At 46.1% G+C, this 16,454-nt stretch overlaps 2 protein-coding genes across 3 annotated transcripts in view; both read right to left on the bottom strand.

Annotated features, from left to right (window-relative positions):
• Positions 1-590: 590 nt before the first annotated feature.
• TBR1 (T-box brain transcription factor 1) lies at positions 591-9,374 on the bottom strand. Its single transcript, XM_023259391.2, has 6 exons — positions 8,002-9,374; positions 7,258-7,412; positions 6,759-6,880; positions 6,015-6,173; positions 4,771-4,832; positions 591-1,533 (listed from the first exon to the last, which is right to left on the bottom strand). Exons 1-6 carry the CDS (start codon positions 8,691-8,693, stop codon positions 675-677), a joined length of 2,049 nt encoding a protein of 682 aa, XP_023115159.1. The 5' UTR covers positions 8,694-9,374; the 3' UTR covers positions 591-674.
• Positions 9,375-13,605: 4,231 nt separating this feature from the next.
• Positions 13,606-16,454, bottom strand: part of PSMD14 (proteasome 26S subunit, non-ATPase 14) — a 97,034-nt gene continuing 94,185 nt past the window's right edge. For both annotated transcript variants that reach the window (XM_006935316.4, XM_045033869.1), the window contains exon 12: positions 13,606-14,022. In XM_006935316.4, the coding sequence (XP_006935378.1) occupies positions 13,924-14,022 (99 nt within the window). In that variant the 3' untranslated portion in view covers positions 13,606-13,923. The remainder of the gene's footprint in view (positions 14,023-16,454) is intronic.

Genomic DNA, 16,454 nt, shown 5'->3' with positions numbered 1-16,454 from the left:
GAGAAAATGGCAAAGAAAGGAAAAGAAACGAATGAAAAGGTTAAGCGTGAACTGGTTTTGTGCCTTGACGATGAAAATAAAAACTAGCCATTCGTTACAGTAAATTAACACTATATACAGTCATTTTCACAGGCTTTGTTCCACTAAAATTATTAACATCCCTACCATCCATCCATCCATCCACTCGGGGATAAGAAAGGACGCGCTGGGTGGGTCCGGGTTCTAGAGTCAACATCCTACGGTTAATGGGGAGGCCGAGACTTGGAGGGTCGGAATCGCTGCTGCCTGACAGGACTGCCCAGGTCTCCTAAAGGTGAAGAGTTTCATTACAAGAAAGAGAAGGAGAGGGTGAGAAAAAGACGAGAGGGAGGAGGCTTGTTAGGAGTGTAACTTCACAGAAGAAGAGTTAGGAGGAAAACCAAAAGGTTTACAGCAAAGTTGAAGGTCGGTGTGCTAACTGCAGAAACTGCTGTGCAAAAAAAGGTTAAAATCGCACTCGGAGACCTGTACTTATTCGTCGCAGACGGTATTCGAGGGCCAAGTGAAATGAGGGGGTGCGCGAGGTGGGGCGTGGGGAGGAGGAGCTGGGGAGAGCTGCGAGGGGCTGGCTGGGGGTGGGAGGCGGGAGGGGGCCGGGCCGCGGCGGGGCGCGGGGCCGGGCGGGCAGGGCCGGCCTAGCTGTGCGAGTAGAAGCCGTAGTAGCCGCCTATGTCCTTGGCGCAGTTCTTCTCGCAGTCCCGCTGGGCCAGCACCTCGCTCTTGAGCGGCGACGAGCTCTCGGACACCGGCGTGTCGGCGGGTGAGATCCGCCTCCGCTTGGCCTGCTCGTAAATCCCCGAGTCGCTCGAGTCGATGGACTTGATGGAGGAGGGCGTCTCGATCCAGCTGGAGTCGGACAGGTCCTTGGGCTTGGCGTCCTCGGCGGCGCCGGGCGGCAGCGGCGAGCGCTCGGCGGCCAGGCCCTCGGCCTCCTCGCCCAAATAGGGGTTGGCGCCCGCCATGCGGGCGGCGGCCGCGGCGCTGTTGGGCCAGCAGGGCAGCACCGAGCCCGACTTGGCGCCGCAGTACTGCGGGGGGCTGCGCGCGCCCCAGCCGGACGGGTCGGCGTAGTAGCCGAGCGGACGGCCGGTGCAGCCCGCCGCCTGCAGCGGCAGCGCCTTCACGCCCGCGGCCGCGTACGAGAGCAGCGTGGCCGCGTTGCCCGCGAAGTCCGTGGCTGTGTCGTAGGCCGAAGCGGCGAAGTCCAGCCGGTTGTTGGCCGGTGTCACAAACCAGCGCTGCGGCGACGGCGCGCCCGGGTCCTCGGCCTGCTGCGGCGACAGCAGCCCGTTGGTGTGCGGCACACTGCGGTCCGTGCCCGGCCCGGGGCCCGCGCCCGCACCGGGGTGGAAGCGGGCCTTGGCGTAGTTGCTCACGAACTGGTCCTGCAGGAAAGAACCGGCCATAGCGTAGCGGGCCCCGGGCACAATCTGCGAGCGCGGGGAGTCGTTGGGCGAGGGGGTCAGGCGGTCCATGTCGCAGCCAGTGTAGATCCTGCGAGGGAAGGAGAGAGAGAGAGAACCGAGGGGTGGCCGAGAGGTCCCCTCGGGAGGCAGAAGGGAAGGTCACCTCCACTTGTGGCCCACCCCCACACTGTCCATCTGTAACTTGCCGTCCAGGATGGAGAGAGACGAAAGGTCACAGACCTGCGTCCTCCCCAAAACAAAATAAATCGTGAAATTGTAGAGGGATCAATGTACTTATACAGGAACCTAAGCAAAATGCAGACCAAGAGGAAGTCTTCCCTCTCCCTCGCTCTCTCTCACCGACTGCACGGGGGATCAGAGAGCAGAGCACAGCAGGGGATACTCATCCCACTTCTCCAATGTATTTATAAACATGAGGGCAGATTCGCCCAGGGACTACGGTGTTACTTGCCCTGTGGGCCTTTCCTGTGTAGTGAGAGTTTCTGCGCAAAATTTCTAAACAAGATATCCAATTCTTCACTCTTTTAAGAACACTTTCTTCCATTTGACACACACTCGGGCTGTCCAGGTAGTAATCATGGAAGCCTGGCCTTCACCAGTCTTCTGAGACTTGAAGACTTGCTGCTGGAAGCCTCTACTGTACTTGCTGTCCATTGTTTCCCCCAGGTGATCCTTTACCCCCCACCTCTACCAATACTAACAAGAATTACTACTTAGAGACAAAGTCATCAATCAGTACAATTCTTTTACAGAGAAAAGGTGCACTTTTTTTTTTTTTAAGTAAGCTCTACACCCAAGGTAGGTCTTGAACTCAGGACCCTGAGATCAAGAGTCGCATGCTCTACTGACTGAGCCAGCCAGGAGCTCCAAGAAAACGTGTTTTTTACTCTGATCTCTCCCTAGCTTTTGACCTTTATTGGTAAAAAACAAACAAACAAACAAACAAACAACAACAAAAAAAAAACCACAACAACGAAAAACACCAAAAAACACCTAAGGGGCAAACTCTTAACAGTGGTCACCGACCTCCTCTAAGCAATCTCCCACTAATAATAGCTAACCGTTACACAACTTGACTATGTGCCAGGCACCATTATCTAGGACTGTACAGATAGTAATTTAGTTGACCATCACAACAAACCTCCCAGTTAGGTAGCATTATTATCCCACTTTACAGATGAGAAAACTGAGGCAAAGGGAAGTTAAATAATTGCCCACAGACAGTAATTGTGTTCCTGGGAATCACCTTAGGTAAAATAATGAAAGATTCACTGTAGGCCCTGGGCCTAGAAAATCCCATTAGAATTGAGGGAGAACCAGAGATTGGATCAAGATTGGTAGAAGTGTTTTCTCCTACACATAGACACATGTCTCCCTTTCTATTTAGCTCACACATAAACGTTTTAATCTTTGATCAACACGCTGTTTTGAGAGAGAGCCTCAGTTTTGTCAGACCTTAATCCCTTGGGGAGGAGATTCCCTGGTGAGTGGCCAAGCAATCCTCTAGTCCCCCCTGAACCCTCATTGCTCTCCCTGTTTCTCCAAAAGTGAGCCATGCCCAAAAATTCAACATAAAAGGGGAAAGGGTGGGTGTCATAAGCCATTCTGCTCTCCCCTACCCCCTAAAAACCTGTCCGTTTGTATAGATGAAGACGTTTTTATGAAAAATACACAGTTTAAGAATCAAAAGGAAGTGACTTTTCCAACAGAAGTCAGCCAGAGGAGGGCAGATGAGGGTAATGTTGCTGCTGCTCAAGTCCATTCTGCTCACTCTACAAAATTTCCCTCCTGAAATTTAATCCCAGGTTCAAATAAGAGAATCAGAGGGAGGCAGGAAGGGAACGTAACCAGCAAGGTGCAAATATCTTCTGTTTACCACCACAATATTTTAAGAAGAAAAAAGCAGCCTGCAAAAGATACAGTTTAGATGCCCATCCAGGTCCCAACCCACATGGGATTACCGAACTGATTTGTGCAAAATAAAATGCTTTGGAACAGATGTTCACAACAGAATTAAAAGCTCAAAATCTACAAGACCCCCTAGTACAGAGACCAATATCTCTGGTCTCCTGGGCCACACACTTTCCACAGTGCCGGGTCCACATTTTTAGGTTGTGAGGACTAGAGTAGCTGAGTTTTTATTCTAGGGAATCATCTTGACAAGGCTTGCTTCCTCAGAACTACTTTTGGGGGAGGCACATGACAGATATAGACAGAAATATCAATGACTCTCCTTTCAATTTGTTATAAAAATACCAGGAGGGAAGTTTGCAATCTACCTGGAGATGGAATAGAAGCAGCCACTTGTCTAATTCTCCACAAATTTCATCTATTGCTGGTCAAAGAGAACTTCAAGTTTGTAGCTCTGTCCCAGGCACTTAATGCAAGCCATGAAATTCACAATTTATGTACCCCTCTCTTTTGTGGCCAGAAAAAAGTGGGGGATTCCTATAATCCAGATTTAGATTTTGATATATATATATTTTTTTCTATATAACAGTATTTGAACTCTTGGGTACTGTATCTGAACTCTGAGCAAGAATGCAAGAACAAACCCAGAAAGCACTAAGTTTACATCTACCGTTGCCCCCAGAGAACAGCATTTTGATAGAAAAGAAATGGAGATAGGTAAGGGAAGCCTGGAGAAAAGGGTACCAACACATTTAATTAAAACACGCCTAGATGCAAAGGATAAAAGGAAATATTTTTCTTTTGAAGCTTATAAATAATACACAGCAACAGCACCTGGGTCCTTCCCAAAGCCTTAAATAACTGCAACAGTGGCTCTGCTCATGACCTTGCCTATGGTGGGTGCACATTTTTATTCAGTCCATAGTAAACTTGCACAGGAAAAGCTATTACACAAAACTTGAAAACGGGTAAATAAAAGCCACATATGCCAAGGAGACTGTAACAACTGCCAGAGCCACATGCACTTTCCGGCAGGATCGGGCGGTTTCAGACACAGACAATCTGAGCTGAGCACCTGCAGCGCCACATACAGCTCGTGCACCCGGGAACCAGGGCAGCTCCCCCAGCCAGCCAGCCCCAGAGGCCCGCCACCAACTTTGTAACCCATAAGAAAGACAGAAATAAGTGGAGGAAATCTTTGACCAAAACTACAGAAGTACCAAGCCAGAAGGTCAGCAGAGAGAAGGGGAGCCCATGAAAAGGAAAGGGAAAACCTTAAAGACACCTTGTCTTCACATACTCCAGCTTCCAAAAGCCTTGTACACGACCATCCACCTTTGACCTAAAGCCCAATTCCACAACTACTTGAGAAGGAAGGTGCAAGATTACTTACGTGTCATAATTATCCCGAAATCCTTTTGCAAAGGGGTTGTGATCTATTTTCAATTGTGTAATCTGGATAAGACAAAAAAAAAAAAAAAGATGAATAAGATCTCACCTTCTATACAGGTGGATTAGGTGTTGCAAATAAATCACCACTTTTTTTTACAAGGGCTTAAGGCCTGCAATTTCATTAAGTAGCCAGGTTTCCCTACCCAAATATTTTGAGGGAATGAATGGAAAGGAGAAAAGAGAGAGCATCATGAAAGTTATGAGGAACATGTTTAAGTTAATGATGCCTAACACTAAAGCTTTGCTTTCAACTAGCTCTCCTATGTGTTCTGAGTCACTTCAAATGCACATTTTAAAAATGCTCGTTATAAAAAGACAAATATCTTTGAGGGGCACTTGAATTCATCACCAAACGTTGCCTATTTTAAACATTTCACCACATTTTTAAAAGTTGGTCATTTCCAATTCATAACCCCAAGAACTCCTAGCTGCATCTTAAAAAACCAGCTTTAAATTAAAATAAATGCATATTTTCATTTCTGATACTTTCATTTAAGTTAAAAAAAAAAACAACCCACCATCACTCCTAGCAGTGAAATCAACAGAAGTAAAATAAGTTTTCGTGAACTTACAAATTCTGAAGTTCAAGTGCTAAAAAAAAAAACCTCATTCCAAGGCTTCCGGGAATTTGATTTATTGTACTTTCCAGATATATGAATGTGTCTGTTCTTTTGCTCCCCCCAAAAGTGATGTTTTTATTTCGGATACTTTAATTTTTTGTTTAAGATAATGCCAAAGCTTGCCAAGAATGAAATGCAGGGGAAAGTCTGCTTGTTTCCTAAAGGCAAGAAGGATTCGAAAGGAAAAGCAGGAAGGGGAGGAAGGAAGGAAGGAAGGAAGGAAGGAAGGAAGGAAGGAAGGAAGGAAGGAAGGAAGGGAGGGAGGAGATTTAAACCTGTTTTAGCTTGAGAACGGACTTAAAATTCCCAAGAGAAGAGGCCCTCGAAATCCTGGGCCCCTCAAAGGTAGCCCGTGTGACCCGCGATGGAGACGAACAAGAAGCGTTTTCCCACCGGCAAGGGATTCAGGGAAGGCGCCCGGCAGGCCCCTCGCCCTCCGCCCGAAAGGCGCCGCGGAGCCAGCTGTTGCTGCTGTTAGTGCGAGCGGGGCACCGCCGGGGACGCGGGCCGCTGCCGGGGGAAGCGGGAGCCGCCCGCCGCGCGCCCAGCCCCCAGGCCTGCTTACATCGGTGTTCTGGTAGGCGGTGACGGCGATGAACTGAGTCTCGGGGAAAGTGAACGTCTGCACGCGGCCGGGCTGGCTGGTGTCCTCCGTGCCGTCCTCGTTCACTTCCACCACATGCAGGCGGGGCTGGTACTTATGCAAGGACTGTAAAACCACCATCTGTCCGGCGGAGAGAAAAGGGAGCGCGGGGCGGCGCGTTAGCGCGGTCAACGTGCGCGGGGCTGGGGCCGCGGGCCGCGCGGGGTCTGGCTGGAGCCCGCCGCCCCGGCTACCTGACCGCGGGACTCCCCTGGCTGGTGACTGGCTGGCTGGGGCAAGACCAGCCCTCGTTCCTCCCGGAGCCTAGAGCACCGGAGCACGGGAGGAAAACCGAACCCGACTGCCTGATCCTCGGGTCCTCCCGATCCGCCTAGCCCTCCTTATTTAGGAGGAACAAAGATTTTTACAACAAGCAGGTCCTGTGGGGGTTCCTTCTCAAAATCAATCAAGTATTTGGACAGTACTAGGGAAGGCCGGGAACTCGGGAATTGGGCAGAGGGCAAGAGCAACTTTATAGGAGGTTAGAAATAGAATTTTTAAAAAGTCTTTTTAATGAAGCAAAGAAACATATGCCCAGTTTCTCATGCTGATTTAAACTAATGGACTGAACGTTAGTGAGGGACATGTGTGGGAGAGAAGGAAAGAGAGAGAGAGAGAGAGAGAGAGAGAGAGAGAGAGAGAGAGAGGAGCGCTTGAGCCACTGACCTGCCCATTGTTGTTTGAAGCTCCTTTGTTGTTTGTAAGTTTTAATTTTCCAAAAGAGATTTCTTGGCGCATCCAATGAGCCCCCGTGTTGGGGGAATCCGGATGCATATAGACCCGATTTCCTAGAGAAAGAAATACGTTGTTTACATATGCCCGGGGCACTGCCCAGTCCCAACTCCTCACCACGTAGGACGTGCACACACACACGCACACACACACACACACACACACACACACACCTTATACCACAGTGAGGCCCATTAGCTGGGTTTTTTTTTTTAGGCCTCGCTTTCTCCTTATTAACTGGAGATGATTAAAATAGCTTTTGCATAATCCTCCCCCTTCTCGCTGCTCAGTCTGTCCCCCTATCCCCCTCGTTTCCTTTTAGAAGTCATTGGCCGATCGTTTTAAAAGTCTCTCGAGCCAGTCCACAAAGGCTTTAATTAATCATTCTCACCTAAATAAGTGTCAGGAAAATGTGTTAATTGGAAGGACTTGCCTTGCACATTGGTGTCCGCTTTGCCGCAAGGAACCCATTTGCCTCCTTGAAACCTCCAGTGATTGGGATCCGCCAAAATCACATCCACAAAAATATTGTAATGAGCCGTGGGATCGAGACCAGAAATGTTAAAACTTAAAAAAGGAAACATGCGCCTATTTAAATTAAGGGGGGGGGGGGAGAAAACAAGAGAAAAAAAAAACATAAATGTTAAAGATTAAATGCAAGAAGCGCGGCGCCAGATAGCAAAGCAAAACTTGTTCTCCCAGCGTCGATGAGCGAATGTTTGCTGGGTTAGAGAAGGGGCGGTGGGGGAGGAAAAGAAGTGGGGCTGAAGTCGGGGAGACCGGCGGGCGAGCTGGCGTGGGGAGTCGGCAGGTGTCACTGCCCAGGTGGAGAGTGAGGTTGGCGACCCGCAACTCTCTACCTGTCCTCGGTTCCGGCCGTTATTGCGTCCCTCCGATTTCCCAGCCGCAGGCCGGGACTCTCCCTCTCTTTCTCCTTTCTCCCGCCCCTGACTGGCTCTCAGACCACCTCTCTAGCGCGGGAATCCCCTTACCAACCTCACCGCGGCGGTTATACCTTCCACCTTCCCTTTTTCCAAAACCAGCCAACTCCAGGGCGCACCAGAGCGCCTTCCACTCCGCTCCCGACCCCAAATCATCGCTACCGGCGCGGTCACAACCCGGCGCACTTGCCCCCGGGCCGTGCCCGGAACAGCGACTGCCAAGAATGTAGCATTACCTTCCTTGTTTGGTGATGATCATCTCCGTTTGGTGGCGGTGAAATTTCAGCCAGAGGGGCCTGTTGCACAGGTACACCTGAGCTTTGCCGGGTACCAGTCCGGGCTGTGTGGAAGAGAACTGGTAGAAAGGGGCTCCTTGGTAGGAGTGGCTGTACTGCTGTGGGTAGGGGTAGCCGGCCGCGGGGTAGCCCTGCGGTGAGGAGTTGGACAGGAGGCTGTTGTAGGCTCCGTTGGTGATGACCGGGTGGTGGGCCATGTAGCGGCTGGGGCTGCCGATGGAGAAGGCGGGGTGCGCCGGTCCGTGCTGGCCGGGGTACGGGAACATGGCACTGGGAGCAGTGGCCGCAGACTGTGGCTGGCTGGACTGAGAGAGGAGGTAGCGATCTGCAGCAGAGCCATCGAAACTGTGACGAAGCTCAGAGACCCCGTCCAAGACAGGAGAGAGTTTACTTCTCTGGACGTCCCCTGGTGAGTCCTTGGAGTCAGGAAAATTGTCTGTATCTGACTGATTCGTCATCCCCCTGGTAATTTTTTTCAAAGGTGAACTTCTCTCCAGGTTGTCAGTGGTCGAGATAATGGGATGATCGTGCAAGACAAGCTCAGATCCGCCTGAATGTGGGTAGCTGCTGCTCACATTGAGAAATTTCTTGGAGAGCATGATAGAAGGAGAAAGGCAGTGCTCCAGCTGCATAGCTCTAGAACCTGAACACTCGCCCTCCTGTCCCTGGTTTTTAAAGTCCTATTTATCATAAACTAGAAATCCACAGACCCCCTCACTAGACAGAAAGCACTTCAACCAGCAAATGCTTCTCAAAGGTTTGATTTACTTTTTTTTTTCCCTGGGAGAAGAGATTGGCCAATTGACACTATGCAGCAATCAGAAAAGGCTCACTTTTGATCTTGCTGCTTGTGCAGCCGATGAAACGGCTCCTGCCATTGGTTAACTGCTGACAGTAATTTAATTAGATAGACATTAATTAGGATAATCACCTGGCTCCTGGTCGCGACGATCATGGCAAATTGAAGGGGATGATTTTATTGTTGGCTTGGGGGGTGGGGAATGTGTGTTGGCTTTACGTGAGCACTGTTGTGTCACCTTTAAGCTTTGTGACCACTGCTTTAGGAAGATTCAAAGATGTGCAATTTACTAAACATTTTCCTACCTTCCCCCCCCCCACCTCCCTCCTTTCAGCTGAGGGGCGGAGGAGGGAATTCGATGATGCTAGGAGACTTTTCGGATCTGAATGAGCCAAATATTCAGTTGAATGTAACGATTTCAAGTGCAAAGTATACAAAGCGCGAGCCGGTGGCCTCTTCTCGCCCTGTAAAAGTTCCAGAGTCTGTCTTTTCCAGTTAATACAGAAGCACATAACACCTGAGCCAGTCCTTTGTGAGAAGGTCCTGCGTGTCCTCGACGAACCGCCCCCCCTCCCGCACACCTTTTTAACTACATACATAAATAAATAAATCACTGCCGCTGAGAGCCACAGCGATGAAAGTGAGGGGGAGGGGGAGAAGTGGGGGCGAAAAGCAGCCACTCACCCACCCATCCACCCACCTCGGGAAGGTTCGGTTTCTTGCTCGAGCACAGAAACAGTGACAATCTATGATCACCTTTTTAAGTTTTGAAATAATCATAAGCTGTCGGGCTGAAGTGCCTTAATGTATTTGCAGTGATGTTTACGAGGTCTTTACTAAATATTTTATCAGCGAGCTTGGTTGCAGATTATCTGAAGAGCATCTAACTGGGGGCAGGCGCCATGCACGCGCGTCCCACTGCACTTCCTTCTCTCTGAGGTACTGGCTTGGCGACAAGGTTCAAAAGCCTCGCCAGGAACAGAGAGGGCCGAGTCCTCGCGCAAATGGGTTCGCTGGAAGCGCTGATCTGGGGAGACAGAGTGGAAGTGGTGTCAACGCAGTGATCGATGCTGAAAACTGGTCGTGTGTGTGTGTGTGTGTGTGTGTGTGTGTGTGTGTGTGTGTGTGTGCAATGTTTATATAATCTGAAGGGGAGAGGGAAAAAAGAAACATGCCAGTAAGTTTAAAATGAGGAAGAACTTACGGAGGAATAGAGAAAATAACCAATTTAAAAGGATGTTGGCACGAATGAATAGCACGAGGCCCAAAGCGACCCTGGGATGTCGGAAGAAATCTCCCAGCACTGGCTCTCCAGAGGAACCCAGCCCTGCGCCCGGACCAGAGGGCCAAGAGCAGCAGCGGCTTTACCCGGCCCAAGTTGCTTCCCGTGGCCCAGCACCCGCCAGCCTGCCCTCCTGAGGCTTTCCACGGGGCGCGGAGCCGCGCGGGAAGAAGGAGGAGGCGCGCGGCGGGAGCTGAGCTCGGCCCCGCGGGCTGGCGGACGGGCGGGCGGGCCCCGCGCCGAGCACCGCTAGGGCTGGCAGCCTGAGCGGCCATCCCCGAGCCCGGCGGCCCACCAGGCTCTGGTGCATTGTCTAACGTCCCCGAGCGGCCTGAGCGTAGGCTGCCCAGCTCCCCGGCGGCCCCGAGGGGGAGCCGCCGCCTGGGAGACGCAGGGGAGCGTGGGGAGAGCCGCGCGTGGCGCGGACGCCGGGGGCGCACACTCTTCCAGTGCCGGAGGCACGGCCCCGGCACCTCCGACCCGTGCAGCCGAAGTCTTCGAGAAGCGCGTCAGCCCTCCTCGGGCCTCGGCACTTCCCTGATGGAGAGCGGCGCTGAGGACACTGGGTGGGTCCCGGGCTTGGGCAGAGAGGGGTTAACCAGACCCGACTTCCGCCTAGGCGGGCGCGATTTTAGAGCGCTGCCTCGGTGGGCCGAGCGGTCAGCGCGGAGCCCAGCCCGAGCCCCCGAGGCGGGCTGGGCGCCTTGGCTGCAGAGGGCACCAGCTGTGGCCTCCAGCAGGGCGCCGCGAGCAAGGCCCAGGGCGGACGGCCCTGGGCTGGACAAGTTGATGACCAGATGTCCCAGACTCAAGCCGAGACAGCTTTCTGATAGAAAAATACAGCCAGACCCATTTTTTTTTCCCCCTTTCGGAAGCAAATCTCAGCTCCTGGCCATGAAGCTTCATAAACAAGCAGGGCCTTGGTGTTGAGGCATCGGGTTGCGGGGGAGGAGACAGTGGCTATGACACTTTTTGACACTTGGTTTTTCTGCCCTTCCCTTTACCTTCCACCACCATTTCTCCCCGAGGTTTTTGCCCAATTTTGGTTACTCTGGTTTTTCTCATTTCTTCGATCATTAACTTCTTTGTCCCTGAGCGCCTCTCTGTCCACTGCTTCCAAGATTACCCCCCTCCTTTTTCAGTGGGGTACAAAGCCTTAAGTATGTGGCAAAAAGGCGAGATTGCACCTGGGCTCCTTTCGAGGCTCATTCCTTTTGGGCTCATTCCCGGCACCCTGACTTGGCTTTTTCTTTTTTAAAGAATGGAGAATGATGAAATGTTAAAGTATAGAAGAGGGATAGAAAAGGGATAAATTCCTCAGTTTTTTTAAGGAACTGGAATAGGAGATTAATGTGCATTCTGACTTTATCAGTACTAAATTCAGTGATTCCTCACTACAGGCTATGCCTTGAATTTACATATGTTCAAAAAGGAAAACTCTAGACTTTCTTCAAAATCAGCACACCTGCTCTTGAGCCATACTTGTGTGCAGCAAGTATGTGCAGACTTGAAAGTGCATACGAACCATGCCAGGATTCTTGATTCAGGTCTGTATATATAATGTATATTCTGTATATATAATGAGCTCCCAGGGGCTCCTGGTCCAGGAAGATCACTGAATTGTTGAGGCTGGAGCTTCCAATGTCCCCATGTCAGTCTGACAGGGACAGCTCAATGCTAGAGGCAAGCAGTTTGGGTTCTTGTGCTGCTTTAACACTGCATAATAGATGGGTAAAGATGCTCACATAAGCGCGCGCGCGCACACACACACACACACACACACCTTATTGAGCCTGTGATTAAATAAGTCGTTTCAATGCCTAACTGGACCTGAGCCACCAGGCTGCTGCTGAAATAGCTGCACATTCCAGGACAAAAGTGTTCATTGAGACTCAGGGCATCCTCATTTCGATCCATTCCAAATCTCCAAAGAAAATGCAGGGTTTTGCTAGGAGGGATCTGATAAGGTTTTGAAATTGGGAATGTCTCTAACATGAACCAAGTAGAAGAAAGTGGTACTGGCCGTGGGAAGTCCAAGGTGAGGTGATCAAATGAGAGCAAAAGGCAGGCACTGTGTAAACCTTCTCAGGAGACATTTTCAGGAGAGTAAAATGAAAAACAAAAAACTATTTTCAAATGGAATGTTGAGAATAGCCCTTGAATTATTGAGGCCTTCTTCTAGGGGCATACATACTGTATGAAAAAAAAAAAAATCCTGACTAGCTCTAATGAACAGTATCTGCGAAACAAATCATAGATAGAACCCTATTTATGTAAAGGGAAAAACCATGTATCCAAAAAGTCTGCACACAAGATTAAATTAGGCAAAAGGAAAACTTCTGCTAACTTCCACTTATATTTTAATTGTAAATGGTTAGCTGTTGTAATTTCAACAATTAAATTATTAATACATGTTACATGTCCTACATAAAACATACTATATGTAAAAGAAAAAGCCACAGGACAAGCAAATGCTCAGAATACCTCTTATTCCACCAAAAAAAATCTATGAAACACAGTGGGAATTTAAGCCATTTCTACTTTTAGTTTCTGGTAACTGTTCATTAGGCAACCAATAAGAGCCTAGAATTGTTCAAGTAGGACAGTAGTGTGGTCTACCACGTCATTCCTACCACTTCTAGTAGAGGTCAAGTCTAAATTCCAAGCCCCCAAGTAAAACCCTCTTTTTAATGAAGCCTCAGAAACAAACATTTTTACCATATTTTCACAAAGGGTACAGACAAGAATGAAATCTGTCTCCATATGTTTTCCCATACTCCTTGGTGTACCCAGTATGGTGCTGTGCCATGAGGATTAATGGGGCAGTTATTTATGTAAATTAGGTTAGGAACAGGTTGAGGGGTAAGGTCATCTATAAAACCTGCCATTAGTCAAATTTTTGTCTTTATCAGAAAACTGAGTATTTTTAATTTGGAAAAGATGAGAGAAAGCAGAATTATTTATGTGTTCATATTAAACTCACATTATGGTGACTTTTCTCATTTTGCTTTCAAGATTCTATACCTTCTATTGCTGTCTTAGCTAAAAGTCTAATGGGAGTCGCAGGCGGCCACTCCCAGATAATCTCAACACTGTTGGTAGAATGTACTCTTTAAGAAAATGAAAAAGTCTAAATTAACATTGTCACCTTTTTCTTCTTAAATGTACTCCTCTGGAACCCTGAAAAGTATAATACATTAAGAAACTGAATATACAATATTAATTTGTGACAGATACTTCAAATAAAACATGTCAACATTTTTTCCTGGGTTACTCACTAATGGGGCAGCAACTCCTTAATGGCAATCATTTTACATTTGTCAAGTTTTGTTATCACATTGATGTTTTATGTATTATAAGATCTTAAATTGCAAAGAGAAACATATCTTTGTGTGAGATTTCTAGAGCACTGTCAAATGTTACTCTGTCAATTCCACCCAGTGCCAAAAAACCTCAGGAGACATAGATTGTAAATGTATTTTATTTTGTAAGCAACAATCAAAATATATTTGTGTTACTGTTTTCTTCAAATATTAAATGGGATCTTAACAAAATTTGTCCACTTTGATGTATTCTTATACAACTTTGGAATCTGCAAAGACCCTGACTAAAGAAACAGAAGTAATTGCACAACTGAGATTGAAGGTGTTACAGTGCTGCAAATGATGCCAGATGTCTTACATTGAACCAAACACACCTTCAGAGGTCCCTTGATTTTGAGCATTAGGAACAATAGAGGAATATACGCTGAAAAGTATCACTAATAGCCTTTTGCATTGTTTTATTTAAATACGACAGTATCCAACATAGCTGCTAAACACTGGACGATATTTGAAGTCATAAGTACATCCACATGTTCCTCCAAATGACGTTTGGGGTCCTAAATAAAAAAAAAATGGGGAAAGAAAAAGAAAAAAGAACGATGTTACTGATAGAACAGTTACTTAAAGTAGCTGATGAAACTGGTAAAGAAAGCCAAACCTAAATTTATATATATGTACAATTTAACTTTCCTAATATATCGCTACATTCTTAGGATTTCTAAATTAATTAAAAATTAAGTACCTGATAAAATAATAAGATTTACCACGAAAGACTGATTTACACAATCGATGCTATGACTCTGTACCAGAAATTACAAAGAGTAACAAGGAATTCTATAAAGCCGCAGCATCTGATTTTTTAAAAAACAAAGTTTAAGCATTTATATGTGTGCATAAGCCCAAGTATGTGTGCGTATTTTGTGTCTTTCATATTTATTGACCGAGTGGGCTCTTTACTCAAAGCAGAAATACCAATAGGTAAGAGTTGAATGTGAATTCTCATTACTTCCTCTGTAATTTTAATTTAAATTTAATTCATGTATAATTTTTAGTATTTCAGGAAAGGTGCTTTAAATGATTCAGGAAATATTCTTGGATCAAAAGTCAATGTTAGTTGTTTAAACATTTAAATACAATTTGGATCAATTCTACATTGTTAAGAATATATATTTTATATACTTATTTTGAAAAAAAAACTATCATAGTAAAGTATATAGGTATAGTCTTTTAACTGAAACCTAATTAAATCCATATATAAAATGTCTTAGTTAAAAATGAGGCTTAAAATAACATTATAATAAATGAAGTCAAATTAAAATGCTTAATTTATATTCATGTCTAAGGCTGAGCTGAATGAAATCTATCAGCTAAATGTGAAAGCTTTAAAATAATATATATGTGTGTGTGTGTGTGTGTATACATATATATATTGCACACATTAAAAAAACTCTCAATTAAAGCATTATTTTCGTTTGGGTATTGCTAAAATACCCAAGACTCCTAACTTTAAACAAATGTTCATCACTGGAATTATTTCTTGGCTGTTCTTTCCTAAATTACAATTTCAATATATGCTTGATTTCCTTAAACAAACCCAGGGATGCAACATGATACAAATACTTTTAAGTAACTAGACCACATATTAAATTTTCTTTATTTCAGAAATACACCTTAGGACATTTTAGTGAAAGTGACTTTTTGAAAGCCCGGGAGGAGAAAAAGATAGTGATCTGATTCCATTCTAGACAGGTTTGCTTTTGCCATGCGATAGGTTAAACCGGTGAAATACTCTATTTTGAAAAATGATTCTGATCATTATTCAACTTTGCCCATTACACATTTTTCAGCTTTGCCTTTAATTTAGACCTTTTACTTGTTGCTAACTGTTACCACAATCTACATCGTAGCTTCAGATTCATTTAGTCAAAAAATCCTAAATTCTCTAAAGTGTAAGGCTCCAAGCTGGTGATCTAATAATAAATATGAGACTACAATAAATAGTGGGAAAAGACAACGAGAGTAACTGTATCACACAGGATGAGAGATTAAGATGAACTATACTTCATTTTGTTTTGGGAGAGTTCTTGTTGTTTTTAAATTATAATATTCAGACTGCAGTTGAGATTTAATTTCCCTGATTATGGTATTTAAGTCAGACCTTTGCCCCTCCTGCTTTGTTGGAGTAACTGGTTTTGTAGTGAATTGGTAACACACTTCCCTCAGTTATCTACATTACTTCTTGTGGCAGCTGGGTGATTCTTAGAGATTTCCCATCCAAGAATGGTCCTGGCCCAAACCTACATAGCTTGTGAGATGTGATGGGATCAGAGCATATGGTAGGATGGCTGAAAGCAAAGACAGCTTAGTGTCTTGCATCTGAAATATCAAGATTCTGCCAACATCAGCAATATGATAACCATGTTCCATGAAATGAAAAAAAATGTAATCAACATTCTTTAAAAAACAGTTTAATTAATCTGTAGATTCTTTTAATTGGTTGGTGTGTTCCCCCAACCCTCAGAAACTAGGAACTAAAATATAGATTTCATCTTGGAAAAGTGAAAGAGCAAATACTTAAAACCCTTCTTCACTCACTATACTCCAATGGGGCTCTAAGCCTTCTCAGGAACATTACCTACATATTGAAGCCTAGAAATTGACAAACTGTATCATTTAAAAAACTGTTACATATGAAATAAATCTACCATTCTATTATTCACTGATGATGTTATTTCCAGTAAAAATAATACTTGAAAAATTAATACAACTCAGGACCTAAGTTTCCTAATTTATTTCTAGTAAATTATTTTCACTAAAGATAGTATCTCACAGGTATATTTGTGACTTCACTATATATGGCAAAGAGAATTTGACATCAAGTAATGCAGTGACCTTTAAAATTAGCATCGTATTTACATGACAGAAGAAAAATGTAGAGTGAACAGACAGGGAAAAAAATCATGCAGGCCCTAAAACAGTTTTAACTCTA

Source organism: Felis catus, chromosome C1 (assembly GCF_018350175.1).
Source record: "Felis catus isolate Fca126 chromosome C1, F.catus_Fca126_mat1.0, whole genome shotgun sequence".
Classification (NCBI taxonomy): domain Eukaryota; kingdom Metazoa; phylum Chordata; class Mammalia; order Carnivora; family Felidae; genus Felis; species Felis catus.
The sequence above is the reverse complement of the archived record's forward strand: the minus strand, read 5'-3'. Positions and strand labels throughout refer to the sequence as shown.